The sequence below is a fragment of the Mesocricetus auratus genome, unplaced genomic scaffold (assembly GCF_017639785.1).
Source record: "Mesocricetus auratus isolate SY011 unplaced genomic scaffold, BCM_Maur_2.0 Super-Scaffold_100691, whole genome shotgun sequence".
Taxonomy (NCBI): domain Eukaryota; kingdom Metazoa; phylum Chordata; class Mammalia; order Rodentia; family Cricetidae; genus Mesocricetus; species Mesocricetus auratus.
Window position 1 is genome coordinate 25,628,341 of NW_024429267.1, and position 20,390 is coordinate 25,648,730.

The 20,390-nt window shown below is 41.8% G+C and overlaps 1 protein-coding gene across 11 annotated transcripts in view; it reads right to left on the reverse strand.

Annotated features, from left to right (window-relative positions):
* Positions 1–17,074, reverse strand: part of Snap91 (synaptosome associated protein 91) — a 111,101-nt gene extending 94,027 nt beyond the window's left edge. For 3 of the 11 annotated variants that reach the window (XM_040739566.1, XM_040739568.1, XM_040739565.1), the window contains exons 1-2: positions 16,929–17,073; positions 15,875–16,034 (exon numbers count right to left, since the gene is read on the reverse strand). In XM_040739566.1, coding sequence (XP_040595500.1) covers positions 15,875–16,004 — 130 coding nt within the window. In that variant the 5' untranslated portion in view covers positions 16,005–16,034; positions 16,929–17,073. Of the gene's footprint in view, positions 1–15,874; positions 16,035–16,714; positions 16,855–16,928 lie in introns of those variants that run through there. The other 8 variants (XM_040739570.1, XM_040739571.1, XM_040739569.1 and 5 more) reach the window with 5 other exon arrangements.
* Positions 17,075–20,390: the final 3,316 nt, after the last annotated feature.

Sequence of the window (20,390 nt, forward strand, 5' to 3'; positions counted from 1 at the left end):
ATAGTTAGCTCTCTTGCTACAGAGGAGGAGCTTGGTCCTGTGTCAACTTGGTATGCCAGACATTGTTGACTCCTCAAGGAAGGCCTTACCTCCTATGAGGGGTGGATGGAGGGTGGGAAGGGGGGACACCGTGGAATGGGAGAAGGGGAGGGAGGGGGAGCAGGAGTTGGTATGTAAAATGAAAGAAAATTAAGAATGTCAAACACACACAAACACACAAAGAAAAAAGTATGGAAATCAGAAAGACTAGAAAAATACACTAAGTAAATTTTAAAAAATTAGATTTCTAAGAACTTTCATGTAACATAAAAAATATTTGTGCTATAATATAATGCCATTTAAAGTAGGACAACCAAGATATTATATTTGTGTCTATAGGTAAAATGAGTCAGACTACAATAGAAAGATTGCTAATGTTCAATTTGTTAATGCATTTTTCAGCTCTAATACTCTACTACTAATAATTCTTGGACTTTTAAGATTAAAAGTTCAACTAAAAACTAATAGTCTTAAGTCAAAGATTTTGCCTTTTTCACACTTTTAAATAGAGGCTGACTATGTGTAACAATTTCAATAAATTTAAAAAATACTAAAATGGGTGCTGGAAAATGTCTCAGTGGTTCAAAGCACTCACTACTTTTGCAGAGGACTGGTTTGGTTTCCCAGCATCCATACTGGGCAGCTCACGACCTTTTCCTTTGAGAGAAGCCTTTCCGCCAGCCTGGTTCTAGAGCTGCATCAGTCCCAAATAAACACACAGGAGGCTATATTAATTATGAAGCTGTTGGCCTTCCTTGTTTCTTACTGGCTAGCTCTGACTTAAGTAATTACCCCATAATTGTTAATCTAAGTATGTTTCTTACCGGAGAATAGTTCCGGGCTTCCTACCCCATGGCGTTACATGTTGACTCTCCTGTGTTTCTCCTTCCCAGAGTCCTCCTGGACTCCTAGTCCCACCTATCTAGATTCCCTATTGGCTAGACAGTGCTTTATTGACAAATGCACAGGACTTCCCCAACACCTATAACTCTAGCTCCAGGGGATCCGATGCCCTCTTCTGGCCTTCATGGGCACCGACACACAAGTGCATATACTCACACAAAGTACACATAATTAAAAATAAAACTCTTTTTTAAAAAACCCAAATAATACTTAAAAAGTAGCAGTGCTCACAATTAAGGCACACTTACAACTTTAACTTCCCAAAAGTTATATTGCTCTTGGTCAATTGGGGTATCATGCTGTCAATTTTTAGCCATAACCACACATAATGACTGCAAGAATTAATTTCTTAAATGTAAAGTCTTAAATGATTCAACAGTTCAACTAACAGGTCTCCATAACATCTTCCACCCAAACAAGAAGCATCAGTGTCATTAACATTGTTTATCCCCTCTTCTGTCTAATTTCTACTCAGTTTTGACTGCCTCTGTCAGTGCCCAAAACTGTTAATGTCCTTCAAGTCTATTTCCCTAAAAGTACACACAACATAGACACTGACACTCATTGTAACTATTGATCACTTTAAAAATTATTCTTCACTATCAGGTCAGCTCATTTTCCAGATTTTTAAAAGTGTGTCTTACTAGCAGTATACCAGTGCTTAATCAAAATAGTAATTCAGTGTGCCTTCATTGTGTTTGTGTCTTGATACGTGGGCAATGGTGTAAAATGAGAATTCTGAACAATTGGCCAGAATAATGAGGCCACTTCATGGTTTGCTCTTCTCTTTCCCATGTGTCTTAGACATTTAGGTGGTCAATTGCTGCTATTTTTCTTAAATAACCAATCACTCTTTTGTTAAAAACCTATTTGAAACATTTAAAACAATATCTTAAAAAAGGGCAAGTCTAAAACCACACCACTGAGCCGTAGAAATCAGCAGTAACAAAGCAAGCCATAATGCATATTGCAGGCTTTTGTATTTGAATTTAGGATTGAACATGTTACATTTATGGCCTAATAATTAGTGCTAACTTATGTCACTTGCCCAAAACATATGAAAATACAACGGAGGCTTAATTGCCTCATTCTCCCTTTCATACAAAAAAATCCACAACAAAACAAAACACCTCATTTCTCAAGCAGATGCTACTAAAAAGCCCCATAGCAGCTGAAGCCAGGCCGTTCTTTAACAAATCCATTGCTGCTTGCTCTGCCTCAGCTTTTTCCTCTAATAAAAATCATTTGTAGAGTGACTTGGGTTGGTTTGTTGTCATTGGTTTTAGCAAACATATTCCTTTCATTGTTACCTTAACTCTAGGACGCCTTGGAAAATAGAAGACTGAGGACTGCAAAAATTCAGTGTGTCTGGCTAAGCTCAGAGCCAGAAGGCAACAGAGTCAGGGTTAGCCTGGGTCATCTGCTGACAGATCAGAGATCTTTCTAGAGCTGTGTACTTCAAACTCCCAGTGCGGCTACTTAAAGAGTGTGTTGAAATAAATGCCTTCATACAAACCTACAAAAAACAAACTGATGAGGAGTAAATGGGCCCAGGGCAGTCATCTAATCCCATACCCTTCATATTTCCCCCTCATATTATCCAAAGATAGGTTTCATAGGGGTTTATCCTTGCAGTGAATCAGCTACTGAACTGCCTTACAATAACCACGTGGGGACTTATCTGCTTCTGTCTCGTATTATCACTTCTTCCAACAATGGACAGGTAGGCAAGAGATGTTGTGCAAAGGTGGGAAAAGAAACACAGGTCTTGAGATACAACATGGGAAGAAATCCCAACCCCTCTCCTCCCCAGCAGTAGCAGGCATTGGATGAGCCCTGTAACTTCCTAGGACCCTGTCACCTCCTCTGTAACCTTGGGAAAAGGACTCTGATCTCACAGGGTCTTTCTCAGGAGACCTCAGCTGGGCTTCTATTTGCCACACCCAACTTGTGCTCATATCAAGCCCACTTCCTCTCTTTTTGGCAAAAGAGAGAGTGCCAGTATATCTTACATTAAAAAGTGAATCAAGATGAACTTTAAATTTAGAAGGAAATTATATTCCCAAGAAGAGGTTCAAAGAAAACACCTGGCATTGTTAACATTTTAAGATGACACAGTACTACCATACTTGTTCCCCACAGAAAGTTTCATTTTTAAATGCAAAACTCAAAGCAGCCTTTTTCTTTCTCAAAATAACTTCAATTGTTTTCATTAATGCTTAACTGAATAACTGTTATGCTGAGGGTAGTGAGAACTCCCAAGATACTACACGCACAAGAGAATCATGTCCAGTGTCTTTTCCATGGGCATGGCAGGGTCAATGTCCTGTCTTCAAAAGCTGTTTCCTCCTCCTGCACTCATAGCTTCTCACATCCTCTAACTGGGTTAAGGCCACTGGCTGAGTTCTTGCCAATGAAACAGATAGGAATGGTACCTCGGTCACCTCACATCTCTTGGGATATTTCCTTTCCTGTCTTCCTCATTAGCTAGACTTCAGTGGAGGACTCTAAAGTCCTGGGTAAGAGATTGAAAAGTGCCATCCAAAGAATACTGCAACAGGAGTCAGAAGGTCCCCAGCCCTTGGGACTGATCCCAAGAAGGTAGTTCTGGTTGAGCTTGGCAATCATGGTTTGTTGGTTAGATTTTTGTCAACTTGACACAAGCTAAGGACATCACCTCCAAATTGCTTTTGGTCATGGTATTTATCACAGCAACAGAAAATAAACTAGACACATGCTGCCATGCCATGAACATGGAGCAACCTGAGAAAAGAAATCAGTTGTTCTCTATGATTTTTGTCAAACTCTAGCTATAGGAAGAAAGATGGTCGTAAACCACACTTGCAGAGTCACTGAGAAAGTTGTTCTGCAAAAATGAAGTTTGAATCACTAATTTTATATAGAAAAGAAACAGAAACCGGAGGTGGGAAAAGAACCCTGGATCAGCATCAAGAGGGACAGGCTCCATCCATGCCCTTTCCTCATACTGGTTACAAAGACCAAAATGGTCCTCCTTTTGCCCTAATCACTTTGTCCATATTCCTCTAACATGGAAACAAAGTAGTCATCATTGACAAGGGTACAAAGCAGCAAACACAAGTCCTTCAATCCACAGACAACATGTTGGTGTATAGTCTTCCAGAAATACATGTCACCTGCATATTTGTAAATACAAATTGAACCATGTCTTCATGTTTTAATTTCTAAGACAAATATACTTTAACTTTTCATTTTTGAGATTTCCCTGTATCTATTTGAAGACATCATTTTTTCTAATAAAGTACTAAGGAATATATACAGCAATGTAACAAACATTCATGAATGTTTCATTTTCTCAATTTTTTTCCAAGATAAAAGGCTGTAAAAGGCAAATTACTAGGCCAAAGAGTTTTCAGGGGTTTCAACTGATATCGACAGCACATCCTCCCAATTATGTAGACTAATTTATACCTCCACCCATCAAGCACTCAACTCAGGCTCTTTTTTTTCCATCTAAACAAGGAAGGCTGAACTGAAGAGACACTTCTCTCAATTCACAATATAAAATGATGAGTACAATTAGATTATAAAATTATGAATACAATTAGGTTATAAAATTATGAGTACAATTTACAAATCAAATGCCTAGTTGAATGACGTATGTGTGTGTGAGAGACACAAAGAGACAGAGACACAGAGATCTCCTTAGCATGGCAGGATGCCATGGCAGCACAGACATACCAAGATATACTACATACTATGGAATCACAAAATACTATGAAAAGGATAAAAATTAAAAGCCTCATTTGGAAAACAGTGAGAACTGTTACTTAAAAACAAGTAAATATAAACAGAGCAGAGGGGTGATTCAAAACAGTTGGTTCAGACTTCTCACTACTAAAGACTCCAAGTAGCTCCCTATCAACCCTTCCATAGGCACACTCATGCTGATACAAAGGCTAAAGCAAACAGAACATTACACATCAAAATACTTAAGGAAGAGGTCATAAACACATGAACAAGTGCAACTTTGATGGGCTAAGAGAATCAGAACACAACACAACTACTTTAGGGCCATAGTCTATTGGATTACCTAGCTAGAAGCTAGAGCATGCAAGTTGTATACTTTGATTCTAACCTACACAATCATGAGTTGCAGCTGAAGTTCTTCAGCTTCGAGCTAATGATCAGAGTGATGCTAACAAAGTAGTGACAGCTGGAGCAGCTAGCTGCTCAAGACAGTAAGAATTACCAGTATCAACACACTGAAAACGTGTGATTTTGCCTCTAGGACTGTAAAAACTGGGGGTCTGAGATGCCTAAGGTTCTGTCTAAACTTGCCGGTCCTGCAGATGGGTGTGTATCAGCGCAGAGGCCATGTTTTACACTATGGGGATGAGAGGGGTGTATCAGCGCAGAGGCCATGTTTTACACTATCTGACCTCTTACACTATCAGCCTTCCAGCAGCTGTCAGTCTAAGTCCCTGAGGCCTGCCTTCTCTGCAGGAGCTGCTCTCTGCTGAGCAGCAAGCAGCCTTTGTCTCCACCTCACCCATGTGAGTGAGTTCCTTTGATCCCCGAGTCTGGCCTTAAACACCATTTCTACAATGCACCTTCACTGTGGTCTTTCTTTCCCTGCTAAGCCTTAATGCTTCTGGAATCACTGGTAATTAGGTCTTTTGTTTTCTGTCTCCCCTACCAAGCTGCTAGTTTGCTTGATGCCACAGGCTGCATCTTATTCTCCACGGTATCCCTGCCTCCTGGAACAATTTCAGACATTTGGTAAATATTTATTAGATGAATAAATAATGTTATTATGCTAAATAAATACTCAAAGCCTTAAGACTGAAAGCAACTTCTAATTTCTCCAACTAGGTGGTTGAAAACCAATAAATACTCTGACATTTATTGGTCTCTTTCGGAAGGTAAAAGAATACTACTTGAATTTGAATTTATCTCCTATTTCTCGTAGAATCCTTCAAGTCACTCATTTTTTTCTTCCTTCCTTTATTTTTCCTTTTGCATTACTGGTGATCACACCCAGCACCTATGCATACCAGCCACTGAACTTCATCTCCACCCCCAGCTTCCAAATGAATGGGAACTGTCCTTGTGTTAGTGAAGAGTTGTGGTAGAGTAGTATTTTCAGATGTGTGACTCCTGTTTATGCAGCACTTGATTAACTCTGTGAAGCTGCGATTCTTTGCTTGTCTAAAACATCCGATGGTTTAATGAACAGCTGAACAGCCAATAGCAAGGCAGGAGCAAGGCTAGGCGAGGCTGACAGGCGGAGATGATGAATAGAAGGAGAAATGAATGGAAGGGAGGAAGAGAACAAGGAGAGGAGGATGCCAGGGGCCGGCCACCCAGCCAGTCAAGGAGTAAGAAGGAAAGAAAGACATACAGAAGTAAGAAAGATAAAAGCCCACAGGGAAAAGGTAGATGGATTAATTGAAGATAAGAAAAGCTGGCTAGAAACAAGTCAAGCTAAGGTCGGACACTCATAACTAAGAATAAGCCTCCGTGTGTGATTTGTTTGGGAGCTGGGTGGTGAGTTCCTCAAAAAATCTAAAGGAGCCAAAAAAGCCAAAAGAGAAAAACCTCTCATTATAAAGAGTATTATCAAAAATCAAATAATAAAGTTTCAAAGTAAATTGAGAGTTTATGGCTACTTTGAAGTTACTTTTTTATTGTTTTGAACTTTCCCATGTACAAAGCATATATTCATAAATTATAAGTCATTGAACAGTAATGCCCAACCATAACTGACTGACACAAAGAAAGTAAAAACGAACATTACACACAGAGAATGCTGAAGACATTTTTGTACTATTAAGTCCTAATTATTAATTATGAAAGAAATATACCAAAGGAAGTATACATACACTTCAAATACACAGCCAAAAGATTATAGACATAATTCAAATTTAATGTTTTTCCAATTTACAACTCCTGACCATTAATTATAGGTTGCTTGCCAAAGTTATGATTTCACCCAACCCTTTGGTTTATGGTTCCTTGAGACAGGGTCTCCCTATGTAGCTCAGTGTGACCTACTCAAATTTATTATCTCCCTGCCCTGGTCTCCAGAACACTTGGATTAAAGGCACACACTATAACCATCTGCCAAAACATAATATTTATTTTATCCCAAGAATGTAACTGGAAAGAGGCTAACAGGGATATGCATTAACTATTTACATTAAGCACTAAAAAGGGTTTTTAAAATTGCTTTTCTGAAATGTCCCATTTTAAACTGATTTTATGGTCTTTTAACAAATAAAGTTTAGCTACTTGTTCTTCTGAGAGTTATTAAGTAAAAGCAAGATTTTTTTTTACAGAGAGTGTGGGGGAAAAGGCCTAAAGTTGGGGAAGAATGGCCTGTGTAACAAAGATAGTCATCCAGTTAGTATTTAAATCCCCAAACTAGTTCCCACTCTGTGTCTGGTGTCAGAGGAGCTTGGAGGAAACTCTAACCAGGGGGAGAAACCCACACAGAATCCCACTGCATTCTTAGATGCACAGGGAGCCATCTTAGCCCTGAGCAGGCACGCCCAAGCTGGGGATTAGAAACGATTTAAAAAAAAATACAGAATCAACATATGCATAAGGGTAAAAGTAATGCAGTGTATGGTGGCCTCAGTGAATCAAAAGAGTTCGAGAGTGAACTGGAGGGAGGGGAGCTGAGTGAGGGCACGAGAAGACAGGCGGGGCTCATTCCTAGTGTACAGGTGCGCTACCAGCCATACGCATCCTTCTCACATCCGGCTTCCTCATAAGATAGTGAAGGAATCCCCAGGGCCAAGTCACAAAGAGATCTCAGAAAACGTTAAGACAGAGCAACACTGAAGTAAAGGAAAGATGTGTTGAACTGATGACCTCCAGGTGTCATCATTTAACAGCCTCGTGGGCAGCACCTGACCAGTTCCCTGGGACTAAGGAACAAAGACCCACAAGTAAGGTGCCCAGGTCCCAGTGCTGCACCCTTGGTAAAATTAACATGCACAAAAAGAAAGTCCTTTAGCAAAGGGAAACAATAAAGTGTGTCACAGTAAGGCTATTCTCGAGGTGGATGAGAAGAGAATCTCTGGGGCATTTGTAACCATAGCTTTCCCCTTCTCAAGTTTGTGATTAAAATTTATACTACAAACTAATAGCCCAGTATCTCAGGCCCTTGGAGCCATGCATCTCCGATTTCACAATTTTTCAGGTTCAGCAAAGTCCTGAGATACACCACACACTAACACCCTGGTATATTCTGGAAAACAACATTTCTGTAGCTGAACGCACACACTTCAGGGTGGGTAAGACTATCCGGTCAACTTTTGCTGCCAGAGATTTACAAAAGCAATTTTAGTTTTTTGAGATTTTTGGATTTTTAGATGTGGATGAAAATCATGAGCATAGACCTGCATCAGATGGGAAAGCAGAAATCAATCCAGGGTGGGACACCTGTGGGTCTTTCAAGACGCAAGCACAAAGTCCATCTAGGTGAAAGCAGGTTCTCTGGGATTCTCACCAATGGAGACCTAGTCAACATGACCCCAGAAGCTAAAATTATGAGACATCTGAGAAAATGCCATGAGTGACGGTCAGGCTCAGGATAAACTAGACAGAAGCAGGGTCTCATGTAAAACTCATATAACAGATCCATGTAAAATAGAAGATAAAATTAGTTTGGCTAAAAATGGGAAAGAAATAAAAAAAAGAGATCCAAAAAGATGAGCAAGGAACATATGCCATTCCCAAAAGAGCATATCTGAAAAACTTCAAAACTTAAAAGAAAATAAATTAATAAGTTATAACTAAGGGTGAATAAAAGCTTTATGACACAGCTAAAGAGAATAAATAGGATCTGAAAGACAAAGCATGCTGAATAAGAAAAGTACTGTTAACTATGAAAGGTACATTTAGACATGAAAGGATATGATAAACTACTATATCCAGTCACATTGGAAGGTCAAAGATAGAAAGAGAATGGGTATAGGCAGTAATGAGTGATAATGGAAAGGCTGAGAATTTTCTAGAACTGATGAGAGATGCTCTCAGTTCAGGAGACCCAATACAATTCCAATAGGACAGACAATAGGGGAGCTACATCTACATCCTCATGCTCTAGAAGGTCAAGACAGTTTAAGATTTTTAAGGCAGCCACAAAACAGGCGATCATTTAAAAGCAGGTGGATCGACGAATTCTTAAGAGCCAACAATGTAAGTCAAATAAATAAACTGTTTGCACGTGGAGACTGTCATTCTAGAGTTTTTCAGACCATCTTTCAAAACCATGAAGGAAATAAAAGTTTTTTAGACAAAACGTAATTCCCCAGTAAACAGCCTTACTGAAGAAGCCTCAGAGGGTGACAGTTCAAGGAAACACTACAAAAAGGAATGGTAAACAACGAAATCCATACCAAGTGGTGATGACTACCCATACACTGCCTCCATCCAAAAGTTAATGAGGTTAAAACTACAGTAGCAGTAAAACTTGAACAGTAATGGCATACAACTCAGAAGTCTTAAAATGCCTAAAGTTCTTTTTTTACAAAAAATTACCAAGTATTACCAATCTACTTTAAAGTATAACTATTAAATCAAGGGTGATTCATGAAAGATTAAAAAAATAGTACATATAGCTCCCAAACTGTAAAAAGGGGAAAGTTAGAATTGACATAATTCCAAGTTCGACCTCGATATAAAACAAGCATAGAGCCGGGTTAAGAACTAAACAGTGGTGGGAGTGACAGTCATGGTACTTGTGCTAATGTCAAGCAGCAGTAGTGGTGGATAAGCAAACACATGCTCCCCAGGTGTCCCCAGGCTTCCAACAGATGAAGCCACAGCCACCAAGACTGCAACACTGCTGGTACTAGGACCTTGCTATGACACACTCCTGGTGTGTCAGAGATAGCTCTCAGGTTATCAGCTTAGTCAGCTGAGTGGATGATGATGGGCACGTGACTGCAATGCCAATAGTTTAAGGCTGAATGAAAGAAGCAGCCAAGGGATATATCGCCCAAGAGGGGCACAAATCTTTTCGGTCACTATTTCAAGAAAGTTGGTCACAGAAAATAAAGCATGGTTGACAGGCTGGCTGCTGGAAGGTTCCATGAAGTCCAGGGACACTGCCTAGGTGGTTTCGTTTGCTCAAATGAAGATATTTAAACATGGGTGTAGAGCAGGTAGAATGTGAGGTTAATGATTCTGATGGCAGGAAGAATAACTCACATATAAATGAGGGCAGGTATAATTTAAAAGAGAAGTGCTTACCGAAGGACAACAGTCAAATGATCAGACCAAAAGGCAAAACATCACAGGACAGGTGAAGCATTAGCCTCTGGCTATCCTGGACTGCACATTACACAACCCTTTACAACACAGATCCACCTTCACCATGTGTAACAGAGAAATCTCATTATACAGGGAGTGTCCTCAAGCACGTAGGACAAAAGAGAAGATAGTAAGAAAGCAACTAAACAAAGCCTGGGCTTCAAGGTGTATTTTCACCCTACTGCCCCAAGTCAAGAGTCCATTTCTTACAAATCAGGTTGAAATTGACAGCAGGGTAGAGCAGTTTCCATGTGACCGCCCACATTATGTAAATTCCTCCAAGAAAATACAAGTAAATAGGTTTCTAGGCAAAGAAAAAGGAATTTACAAGAGAAAAGAAACAAGCATAAATATTTTAATGACAAAAAGTGTGGCTTTCCCAATGACTTAAAGGCACTATGATTCTATTTGAAGACTGCTAGTTCTGGAGCTGAGTCACCAAAATACAGCTCTGTAGTGAACACAGTGGTGGCCTTCAAGGAACAGGATCCTGTGTCACTTCTGACCTTCCTTACCAAGTTACAGAAACCAAGATACGCCCCGAAGAACACTGTCACCTATCTGGGGTCTACTTAGAAGAAGGAAGTAAGATTTTAAAGGATCTTTGTGTAAAGCTAAAAGAAAGATATAATAATAACCTAATATATAGACTAAATCACAAAGGAAGTACTTAGAAGCTATCAAGTGAGTGTTTAAGTGGCAATGTACCAAAAATTCCAGATTTTATTATAAAGTGTTACATGTTTATATTTCAATTAAGATATAAACTTACCTACTTAATATATATTCCTCTATTTTCAAATCACTGGAAAGCTGATATGAATCAGTTTTTTTTAAAGCCTGGGAATATAGCTTTGTGGTCCAACATTAGCTGAGCATGTATGAGACTCTGGGTCCAACCTCCAGCACCAACAATAAGAATTTTTTAATTCATAAAAAAAACTTACTATTCCACTAGGTGATACACAGCACACTCCTCTCCATTACCCAAGACTCCTTAATTTTTTTAAATAATTAACTTTATTTTAAAAACTTGGAAATCAAAACAGCAAGTCCTCTGCTTCTTTCCTAGAAGCCACTCAACCGCACGTGGTCTCTTTGCCCCCCTCCTGGAAGCTAAGAACAGCAGCACAGCCTCCTCTAGGACTTTTGACACAAACTGTAGTCAGATTCAACGCTTTTCAGATGTGTGTTCTCCCCATCTCTTCTTGACCATCCAAAAATTGATACAGCTGTTTTAAAACATCGGCACAAGTGGGCTGTGTCTTCTGATATAATCTAGAAGGCACACAGTTCACCCAGGTATAGGATAATAGAGTGTGTCCAGACAGTGGTCAATAGTTAAGTCAAAAAACAGTCAATGGTAATTGTCCTACATAGCCAATTAGTACACTTACATTGAAAATCACACAACATGCTTAGTTTCTTTCATATATGATCCTAATTTTTTCACTAATCTTCACATCTTTCAATATGTAAAAAGAATACATTTGGTACAAATATAGTAGCCACTGTACTAGTGCAGATTAAATTTCTCTCTCTTCTTTTGACTTTTAGTCTTTTGAGACAGGGTCTGATGTAGACCGGTCTGGCCTCCTTTATAGACCAGAATGACCTTAAACTCCTATTCCTTCTGTTTCTACCTCCTAAATGCTGAAAATACAGACATTCACCACCATGCCTGGCTCAAACTGCACTTCTATAAGTCAAAATACCTGTCTGATATACTAAGCATGTAAGTACATACTAATACAAGTAATTAAGACTAGTTTGGGGGATTTGAAGGAAAAAGTGATTAATAAAATTCCAGTATCTCCCAAAGATTCGGGACTTAAATCACTTTTCTTTGGGATGAACTCATTATTGAAAATCTTCAAGAAAAATAATGAGAGAAAAATAAGATTGCTTGTAGGCTATTGGGTTTTCCATTAGCTTTGGCTTGACATTATTGGTGATCATGCATTTGAACTGTGATTATTTTAATTCAGGTATTTTGAATTGCACATACAGAAATCATCCATCAGCATTAACCATTCAAATGACTCTTACACCAGGTCTGCAATGCATTCTGAATCCCAACCCCCAACCCCCACCACCTCCCCAACCCCCATCCTCCACCCCCGCTGCAGATGGTTCTCAGCACCAACTCTATATTTTTGTTAAAGTCAGGTGTAGTACTTGGTTAAGTACTTGATTATTTAGGCTAACTACAAAACAGAGGAGTAACACACTGGTAAGCAAACAGATGGATGCCTGTTAAGTCCCAGGCATTTTATATGTTACCAAATACACACAAGAAATTACAAAGGAAGTAAGACAAGGCTTCACCTGTAACTCAGAAAACTGGTATTGGTAAAGTCTTTAATCTAAATGTGCAAATGGAACAACATTATTACTAGATGGTGGTGGGGTAAAGAATGAGATGTTTAGATAAACTGAACATAAAATATAGTTCTTATTTATTACTAAAACTTACCATATTTTTAACATTTAACTCATTATCTACTGACGATGTGAATCTGTTTCTCCCTTCAAGAAAGATACCATTACTGGAAAAAAGAAAATCTGGGCTAGGGATGCAAATTGGCTGTAAAATGCCTGCCCAGCATACACAATGCTCTGGGTTCTAGAACTAGCATCATGTGTAAAAAAACAAAAACACAAAACAAGAAATGAAACCCAGAAAAACCAACCCTGAGAAATTGACTGTGTCTCCCACCACATTTCCCCCGTGAGATTCTGCCCCCAAACGTTAAATCATCTCTTCAAACATGCAAATAATATACTAATAAGCAACATTGTATATACCACAGTAATTAGCAATAATAACTTTTTGGTCTCTTAATCTAAAAATACTAGTTTTAAGCTAGCTCTAATATCAAATATTAATTTCATGAAGATTCGGAGAACAATTAATCCAATATTTTAGGAAATCACATAATCGTAAACTCTACTCATTATTTTCCAACTAAAACTGCAAACTTAAAATGTGCAAATCAAATCAATAGTATGTTTTTCTTTCTTGATTCAGACTACCAAGTTGTGTTGTTCTCTTCCTCTTAATCAATATATAATGCTTTCAGCACTAAACTACTATTCGGATGGTTCAGGGTCTATGGACAAACTTAGGTAATATATTCATTCACACATCTTAATAACAAGAATAACACACTTTTACAATTGGTATGTTACTTTCCCTCAGTCTCTTAACTACTGAGAAAGCCCACTGCTTCATAAAGGAACTTCATGAAGAATACTGAGCATGTAACACAATTTAAGTAGGCAATTTCCAGACAGTCTTTTTTTAGCAGGAGTGTGATACTTGTCTTTCCAAAGTCCATCCAAAGTTTAAGATTAAGGGGAAGATCATTTTTGTTTTAAAGTAAAGATAAAACAATAAAAAAAAGCCACCAAACACACTCATCAGAGCTTGGTTCTGTTTCTAACTGGACAGAATTAAGAACTTTTCATGTATAGGGACGATAGTGTGTATGTGAGTTGTAAGTTTACACACAGCCACTAAAGCAAGGTAGGTGTTTTGGAGATGAGACCAGTTAGTAGTGTGTTTCATAACAGATAATACTACTAACCACTGATGGCAGTTAAATGCATAACAGAGCTTATTACTAACCACTGATGGCAGTTAAATATATAACAGAGCATACTACTAAACACTGATGGCAGTTAAATGCAGTACTTGCAATCAAGATTTGTTATCCTAACTGAAAAGCTCAGCAGCCAACACAAGAAAGTATAACATATCATTCTTCTAATACTACAAAGTAAGCTCCTGGTTCAGTTATTTCTTTTAACATGGAATCTTCTACCATGATCCATATCTTCTGAAACACCCTACTTATTAGCATATACTGGGGTATTGCAATACCCTACTTTAAAGTCCCTTAAGAGATGTTTCCAGATCTATACGATAACGATAACTAGTAAGATTTGGGAAATTCAGTCTTTATCTGACTGATGTCTTCCTGAAATGATCGGACCTGAAAATGCTCTCTGATACACATCAATACACTGATCTAGCACAAAGGCAGAGAATCCATAGCCTACACAGTTTTCATCGTGAACATTTTCTAGGTTGACATAGCCACTAAGATGTGAGTCAGCCTTCCAGAGTTGGGGAAACTGATGGAAAGATGGCTAAATGATTCAGCATGCTGCAGCAAAATGAGCTGGTCATGAATTTATAATTTCTAGCCCTGTTAGGTGTCCTGGCCCTGGTAGTCTCTCTTACCCAATGCTCAATGTATAACACATGATACTGTGATCGATCAATTTTGTTAAGCATTTCCTCAGAAAAAAAGTAATAATGTCTTTCCCCCAGACAAACTTCTAGACAGAAAATTCTTTAATGCTGTGGGACAGCTCTGACAATGTCCATTTGCCAGCTTCCCCAAACTTTGTTCATGCAAAGGACAGGACTGGAATTTACTGTAGTGGTGGTATGGCTAATATTCTCAGCAACACAAGAGACAGAAGGATTGAAGCAAGAAAAATAAAATGTAAAACATAAACATAAACCCCTAAACAACAAACAAACACAAAAAGAGGCCAAGGGTGTGAGATGGGGAAATGAGCCTAGGCAGGCACGCTTCTTGTGCCAACCCTGACCTTCAGAGATGAACATCAGGAAAGGACAGAAGAGTCTAAAGCAGGTGAGGCTGACAGCTAGAAACTGCACAATACTATCTGGGGTAGCTTTGGGGATACCTCACTGGCCAAAGCAGGTGAGAGTCTTTCGAAATGTCACTATTCACCCAGCAGCAGCAGCAGATTTACTATACTAACTGCATGAAAACCTTCAGGAACTATATAGATCCCAAACCAGAACAAAGCTTTCTCCATCCAATGACCCTGTGAAAACATTATGTATTAAGCATATTCCATCTAAAATTGTACCACCTCTAATGCGGAAAGTGCATCCATTTTGTGACCTAAACAGTTATCCCACCCAGCATTTTCTGAGGGCAGGACAAAGGCGTATGTCAAGATGTTTAGAAAGAAATCGCCATTATCTGTGAAGTGGGAGCTGTTCATTCAATAGCCTGGATTTATTCCAGTTCAGTTCAGTATAGTGACATATGACACACACACTCCCCCACGCTCACACACAAATCTTCAGCAGCAGCACAGGAAAAGACAGGATTTTACAATTATCCAAAATGCACTTAAGAAATTATAGTGACAAGTGTGGCCATCCATGAATCCATCTTTTTTTCCTCTCCATTCTGACCGTGCAACCCCTCATTTCCCTTAACCTAACAGAGGGTGGAGAAAAACAAAGGATGATTAAAAGGACATAGCCCAAACGAACATTTTAATGCAGGCATGTGGTGTGTGTGTGTGTGTGTGTGTGTGTGTGTGTGTGTGTGTGTGTGTGTGTGTGTGTGTGGTTCCTCCTCTAGAACCTTGGAGGTCATCGGAAGGAAAAAATGGCTAGATAGACAAGGTTTCAGGGCCTACCCTAAGGGACACCTCCAAAGCCAGAGTCAAGCTCAGGGCAGCCAGTTCCCAAGGCTTCAGGCAGTATGACAGAGAGCCAAGGCCACGCTGCCGGCCTTAGAGGCCCCTATGCCATGCGCACGGTCCACTTATATAAAAGGATGCTTACAGTCCAGGTGCTTCTTCTTGGGGCCCATCACCTCATGAGTGGTTGCTTTGCAGACGGCTCTGGCTACAGCAGAGCCAGTCACGCTGTACTGAGCGGCGGCGATCCGATCCGTGAGCGTTTGGCCCGACATCTTCACCGGCCGCGTCTACCGCCTCCTCTTCTGCAGGAAATTAAGAGGAGACGGTCCGCTTTCACCCGCACTGCCTAGGCTGGAGAACCCCGGCCTTGCCTGCTCCCGCCGCACGGCGGCTCTCTCCTCCGCCGACCCCGCCCTGGCACCGCCTCTTGGGACCAGCGACGCGCCAAGCCCTGCTGGTCCATCGCGGTCCAGGGCTGGCAGCCACCGGCAAGGTAGTCCTTGCATCGTGCCACTGTCCCGCATCCTCACACCCAGAAGCGACCGCCACATCCCGGCCTCGCCCTCTGTCAATCAGCGCTGTCCCGGCAACCCTACCCCGTGGTGCTGGACCCGGTGCGCGTCGGGGTTACTCCGGACGCCGCGCCCAGGAGCGTGCACCTCTCGCTGTCGGGGGCCGCGCGTGTCCCCCGCGGCAGCCCGCAGGGCCGCGGCCACCTCCCTTCTGTCCTGGGGCTGCAGCGCTAGCAGCGGCTTGTCCTCCCTCGCTCCCCATCCCCGTAGCAGAGCCGCCCAGAGACGAGACGCGCCTCACCCTTCTCGGTTGGGAGCTCAGAGAGCCGACAGCCCAGGCCCCGCCAGGTCACTAGCGCGCCACCGAGCTGTCACCCGGTTGCCTCTGCCCTTCTCCGGGTCCGGGGATTATCCCTCGGATCCCCGGCCCCAGCGCAGGGGAGGGGACCTGTTTAGACCATCGTACTCACCCCGCCCCGAGAGCACCGCAGCCCGGACGCCGCGCGGGGTGGCTGGTTGTAACCGCGCACCGCCCCGGAGTCCCCGGGCCGCGATGATCGCAGCCCCGGCCCGGTCCCTGGCTCAGTTCCGCGGTCCCCGCGCCCGTACCCGCCCGCTGCCGCCTCCGCCAGCGCCGCCGCGTCTCTCTAGCGCTCGGCGCTGCGTCCCCATCCCCGCCCCCACCTCAGCTGGAGCGCCTGCGACGAGTCAGGTGACGGCGGCCGACGAACCCGGGCCAGCCCTCTGCAGAGCGCCGGCGGCCCCCTCCCCGCCGCTCCTGCTCGCCGCCCCCTCGGAGCCGCGGCTTTAAACGCGTGTGTGTTGGGGGCGGGGGGCGCCTCACGCGAGCGTCCCCGGCCCGCGACTGCGGAGGGGAGGGTGGGACGGCAGGGGCGCCGCCGCTCCGCAGCTCGCCCCCCTCGCGCGCACCCCACACCCCCGCGCGTCCCCGTGCGGGCCCGATGCACGCGCGCCGCGCACACCTGCGGGGCAGCTGCGGGATGCGCCCTGATCGCCGCGGGTGTGGGCCTGGGGAGAGAGGGCTGTGAAGGCCGAGGCAAGGGCAGCGGCTTGTGCTGCCTACAGAGGCCAGCCCCTTCTCCCTCCAAGCAGGTCTGTGACCAGCTGGCCTGTCAATGGCAGCCCAGGCCCAGATGGGCAGGGCGATTTGAAATGTCAGATTCTATGGCCATGCGACTGTTACCTGTGCGCAGTCAGCTCCTTGAGGCTGTTCAACTTGCCTCAGTTGCAAAGGGGAACAGAGTGGGCAGCTTCAGTATTAAAGCAATGCTGAGGTCTGCGGTAGAGGCAAGTAAGTGGCAAAGGCATTAGCAGAATCCCAGATTACACTCGATTGGAATCATTTGCGCCCTTAAAATGTAGTCTCTGCCATTTAAATATGCGGGGCCATCTTATGTGTTTTGATTGTCGAGTGTTATTTGCATGGGATTGAACTCATTTAATAATTTCATGATTTGCCATTTGCAGAGGTCAGTATCTTAGCCTATTCTTTTAAATTCCCTGGGTTAAGATCAGAATTTCCCTTAGGAATTCCCCTGACGTGTTTCCTGACAGGTGACCTCTATTCAGCCCCCAAGGCCATATATACCCATTTACACACTTCAGAGTTCAGGCTTGTAGCGCCTTTTCCCTTGGTCGAATGTTCAATATGCAACCATGAAGTCCTACCCTCTGGGGCTGATTCCAACAGTGCCTTGTGACTAAAGAAAGCCCAAGACCACTGCCATGAAGTCACCGATACCAGTATTACCATATGACCCCACAGTCCTGAACTAGATATTTACCCAAGGGGGGAGGAGGGAAACCACATTTTCATCTGTAAACTTTTACTTGAAATCTGTAGCAGCCTTATATAATGACTTCAAACTGGAGGAAACTAGTCTATTGGTTAAAAAAAAACACTACCTAGTAATAACAAGACAGAAATGAACAGCATGGATGAATTTAAAAAATATTATGCCTTATGAACGTGGCCAGATCATCAAAAATATTATTTACTGTTTTGATCCACTTATGTAACAGACTAAGAAAGATATAATTGCAAGACAGAAAATACACCAGGTGCCAAGGGGCAGGAGAGGGGATTGACTTCAAAGGGCCAGAAAGGAACTTTTTTTGGAGTAATAGAGAAGTTTTATATCATGACTACAGTGGTCATTAACCAATTGTGTGCATTTGAGCACTTTAAATTGGTGAATTTTGTTTCATATAAATAAGAACTCAGTGTATCTGATAAAGAGCTGGAGTAGCCATGTTGGTATTGTCTAAGGTAGTCTTTATAGTAGGCATGTTAATAGGAGGAAGAAAGAAGCACATTGTACAACAGTAAAACTCATCAACAGTCAATTCCACATGTTTAGCCACCTAGGAACAGAGCACCAGACAGAATGGTGCAAAATGAGTACTGCTAAAAGGAGCAATGGTAAATCCACAATAACAGCTAAGCTCAGCATGTTCTCATAAATTTACAATTGCTAGGGTAAGTAGACAGCAAACTATTGAGGGTATGCATGACTCAAAATAGCCTCATCTTACTCCAACTGTTGTATAATATAAAACACTTTACCCAGCAACAGTGGAATATGCTCTTTCAAATGCACGTAGAATACTCTCCAGAATAGATAATATTCTACTATAAAGTTAGGTTCCATACATTCAAAGAATTACAGCCATTCAAACTGTGAATTGTTGTTGTTTTTTTAAACCACAATGGAGTCAAAATCATTAACAAAAATCGGAAAAAGAATCATTAAATTAAATATACTTTCAAAGTACCTGAAGGTCTAGTTTTCTCATAAAGAAACATTTAAAATTATTTTGAACTAAATGGTAATAAAATGAATACAATATAACAAGATGTATGGTCTGTAAAAAAGGCACTGATTACAAGAAAATGTATAGTATTAAAATCCTTATATTGGGAACGAAGCTGGACATGATGTAGGGTAGGAGGTCCCAGCTCACTTCCTGATTTGAAAACCCACCCAAACCCACCAATCCCTGAGCTTACTCCAGGCTCAGGACTTGAAATCCCACCAGTCTCCCTCCTGTTACCCTCGCCCCCAGGAAGCCCTATATAAGCCTGTATTCTGCTCAGTTCCCTGCTGCTTCTCTCCCAATACATTTCTTGTGTGAGGTTTGTTGAGGAGTGTGACTTTGTGATATTCTTGACTCCCAACTGCTAGGTTACCTTTCCCCTCAGAGCTGCAACACTTACACATGGTGGCATATGCCTGTAATCCCAGTGATTGAGCCTGGAGGACTGCAACAAATTTGAAGCCAGTCTAGGCTACATTGTAAATATCAGGCCAGCCATACCTATGTAACAAGACTCTGTCTAAAATAAGCAAGCAAAAATAAGTAACAACATAGAGGGGGAAAAGAATTAACTATTAAGCATCAATCTTAAGAAAAACAAAACTTTTCCTGGGTAGAAACACACTCATCACTGCAGATAGGAAACCCATGATATCCCAAAGTGCAGATATCATCAAAGTCCTACTTATCACCAAAGTCCTACTTGGTGAACCAATGAGTTTTATTGGGGTTACTGTGGTAGTTTGAATAAGAATGGCTCCCATAGGCTCATATATTTGAATACTTAGTTATCAGGGAGTGGCACTATTTGAAAATGGCTAGGTGATGTGGCCTTGTTGGAGGATGTGTGTGTGTGTGTGTGTGACTGGGTGTGGGCTTCCAGTTTCCTAAAGCCCATGCCCAATGTCTCTTTGTCTCCATCTCTTCCTATGACCATGTTGTAGTTCTCAGTTATTGCTCCAGATTGGAATGCATGCCACCTTGTTTCCTTCCATGATGATAATGTGCTAAGCTCTGAAACTGTAAGCAAGCCCCCAATTAAATGCTTTCTAATAGTTGCCTTCGTTGTGGTGTTTCTTCATAGCAATAGAACAGTGGCTAAAATAGTTACTTACAGGAATATGGGTGAGCAGTTACTTACAGGAGCAGAAATGACTCAAATAAAACTGCCCACCCCAACATGGTGACAATTCACAAGAACTGGGAAACCTGGAGCACACTGTACAATCTGTAGGCAGTCCACAGGTTGGAGAGTGTCCTTTCCAGGTGCCTCAGTTGGTCTGGCTGGTGTTTGTTTCTTCAGGCAGT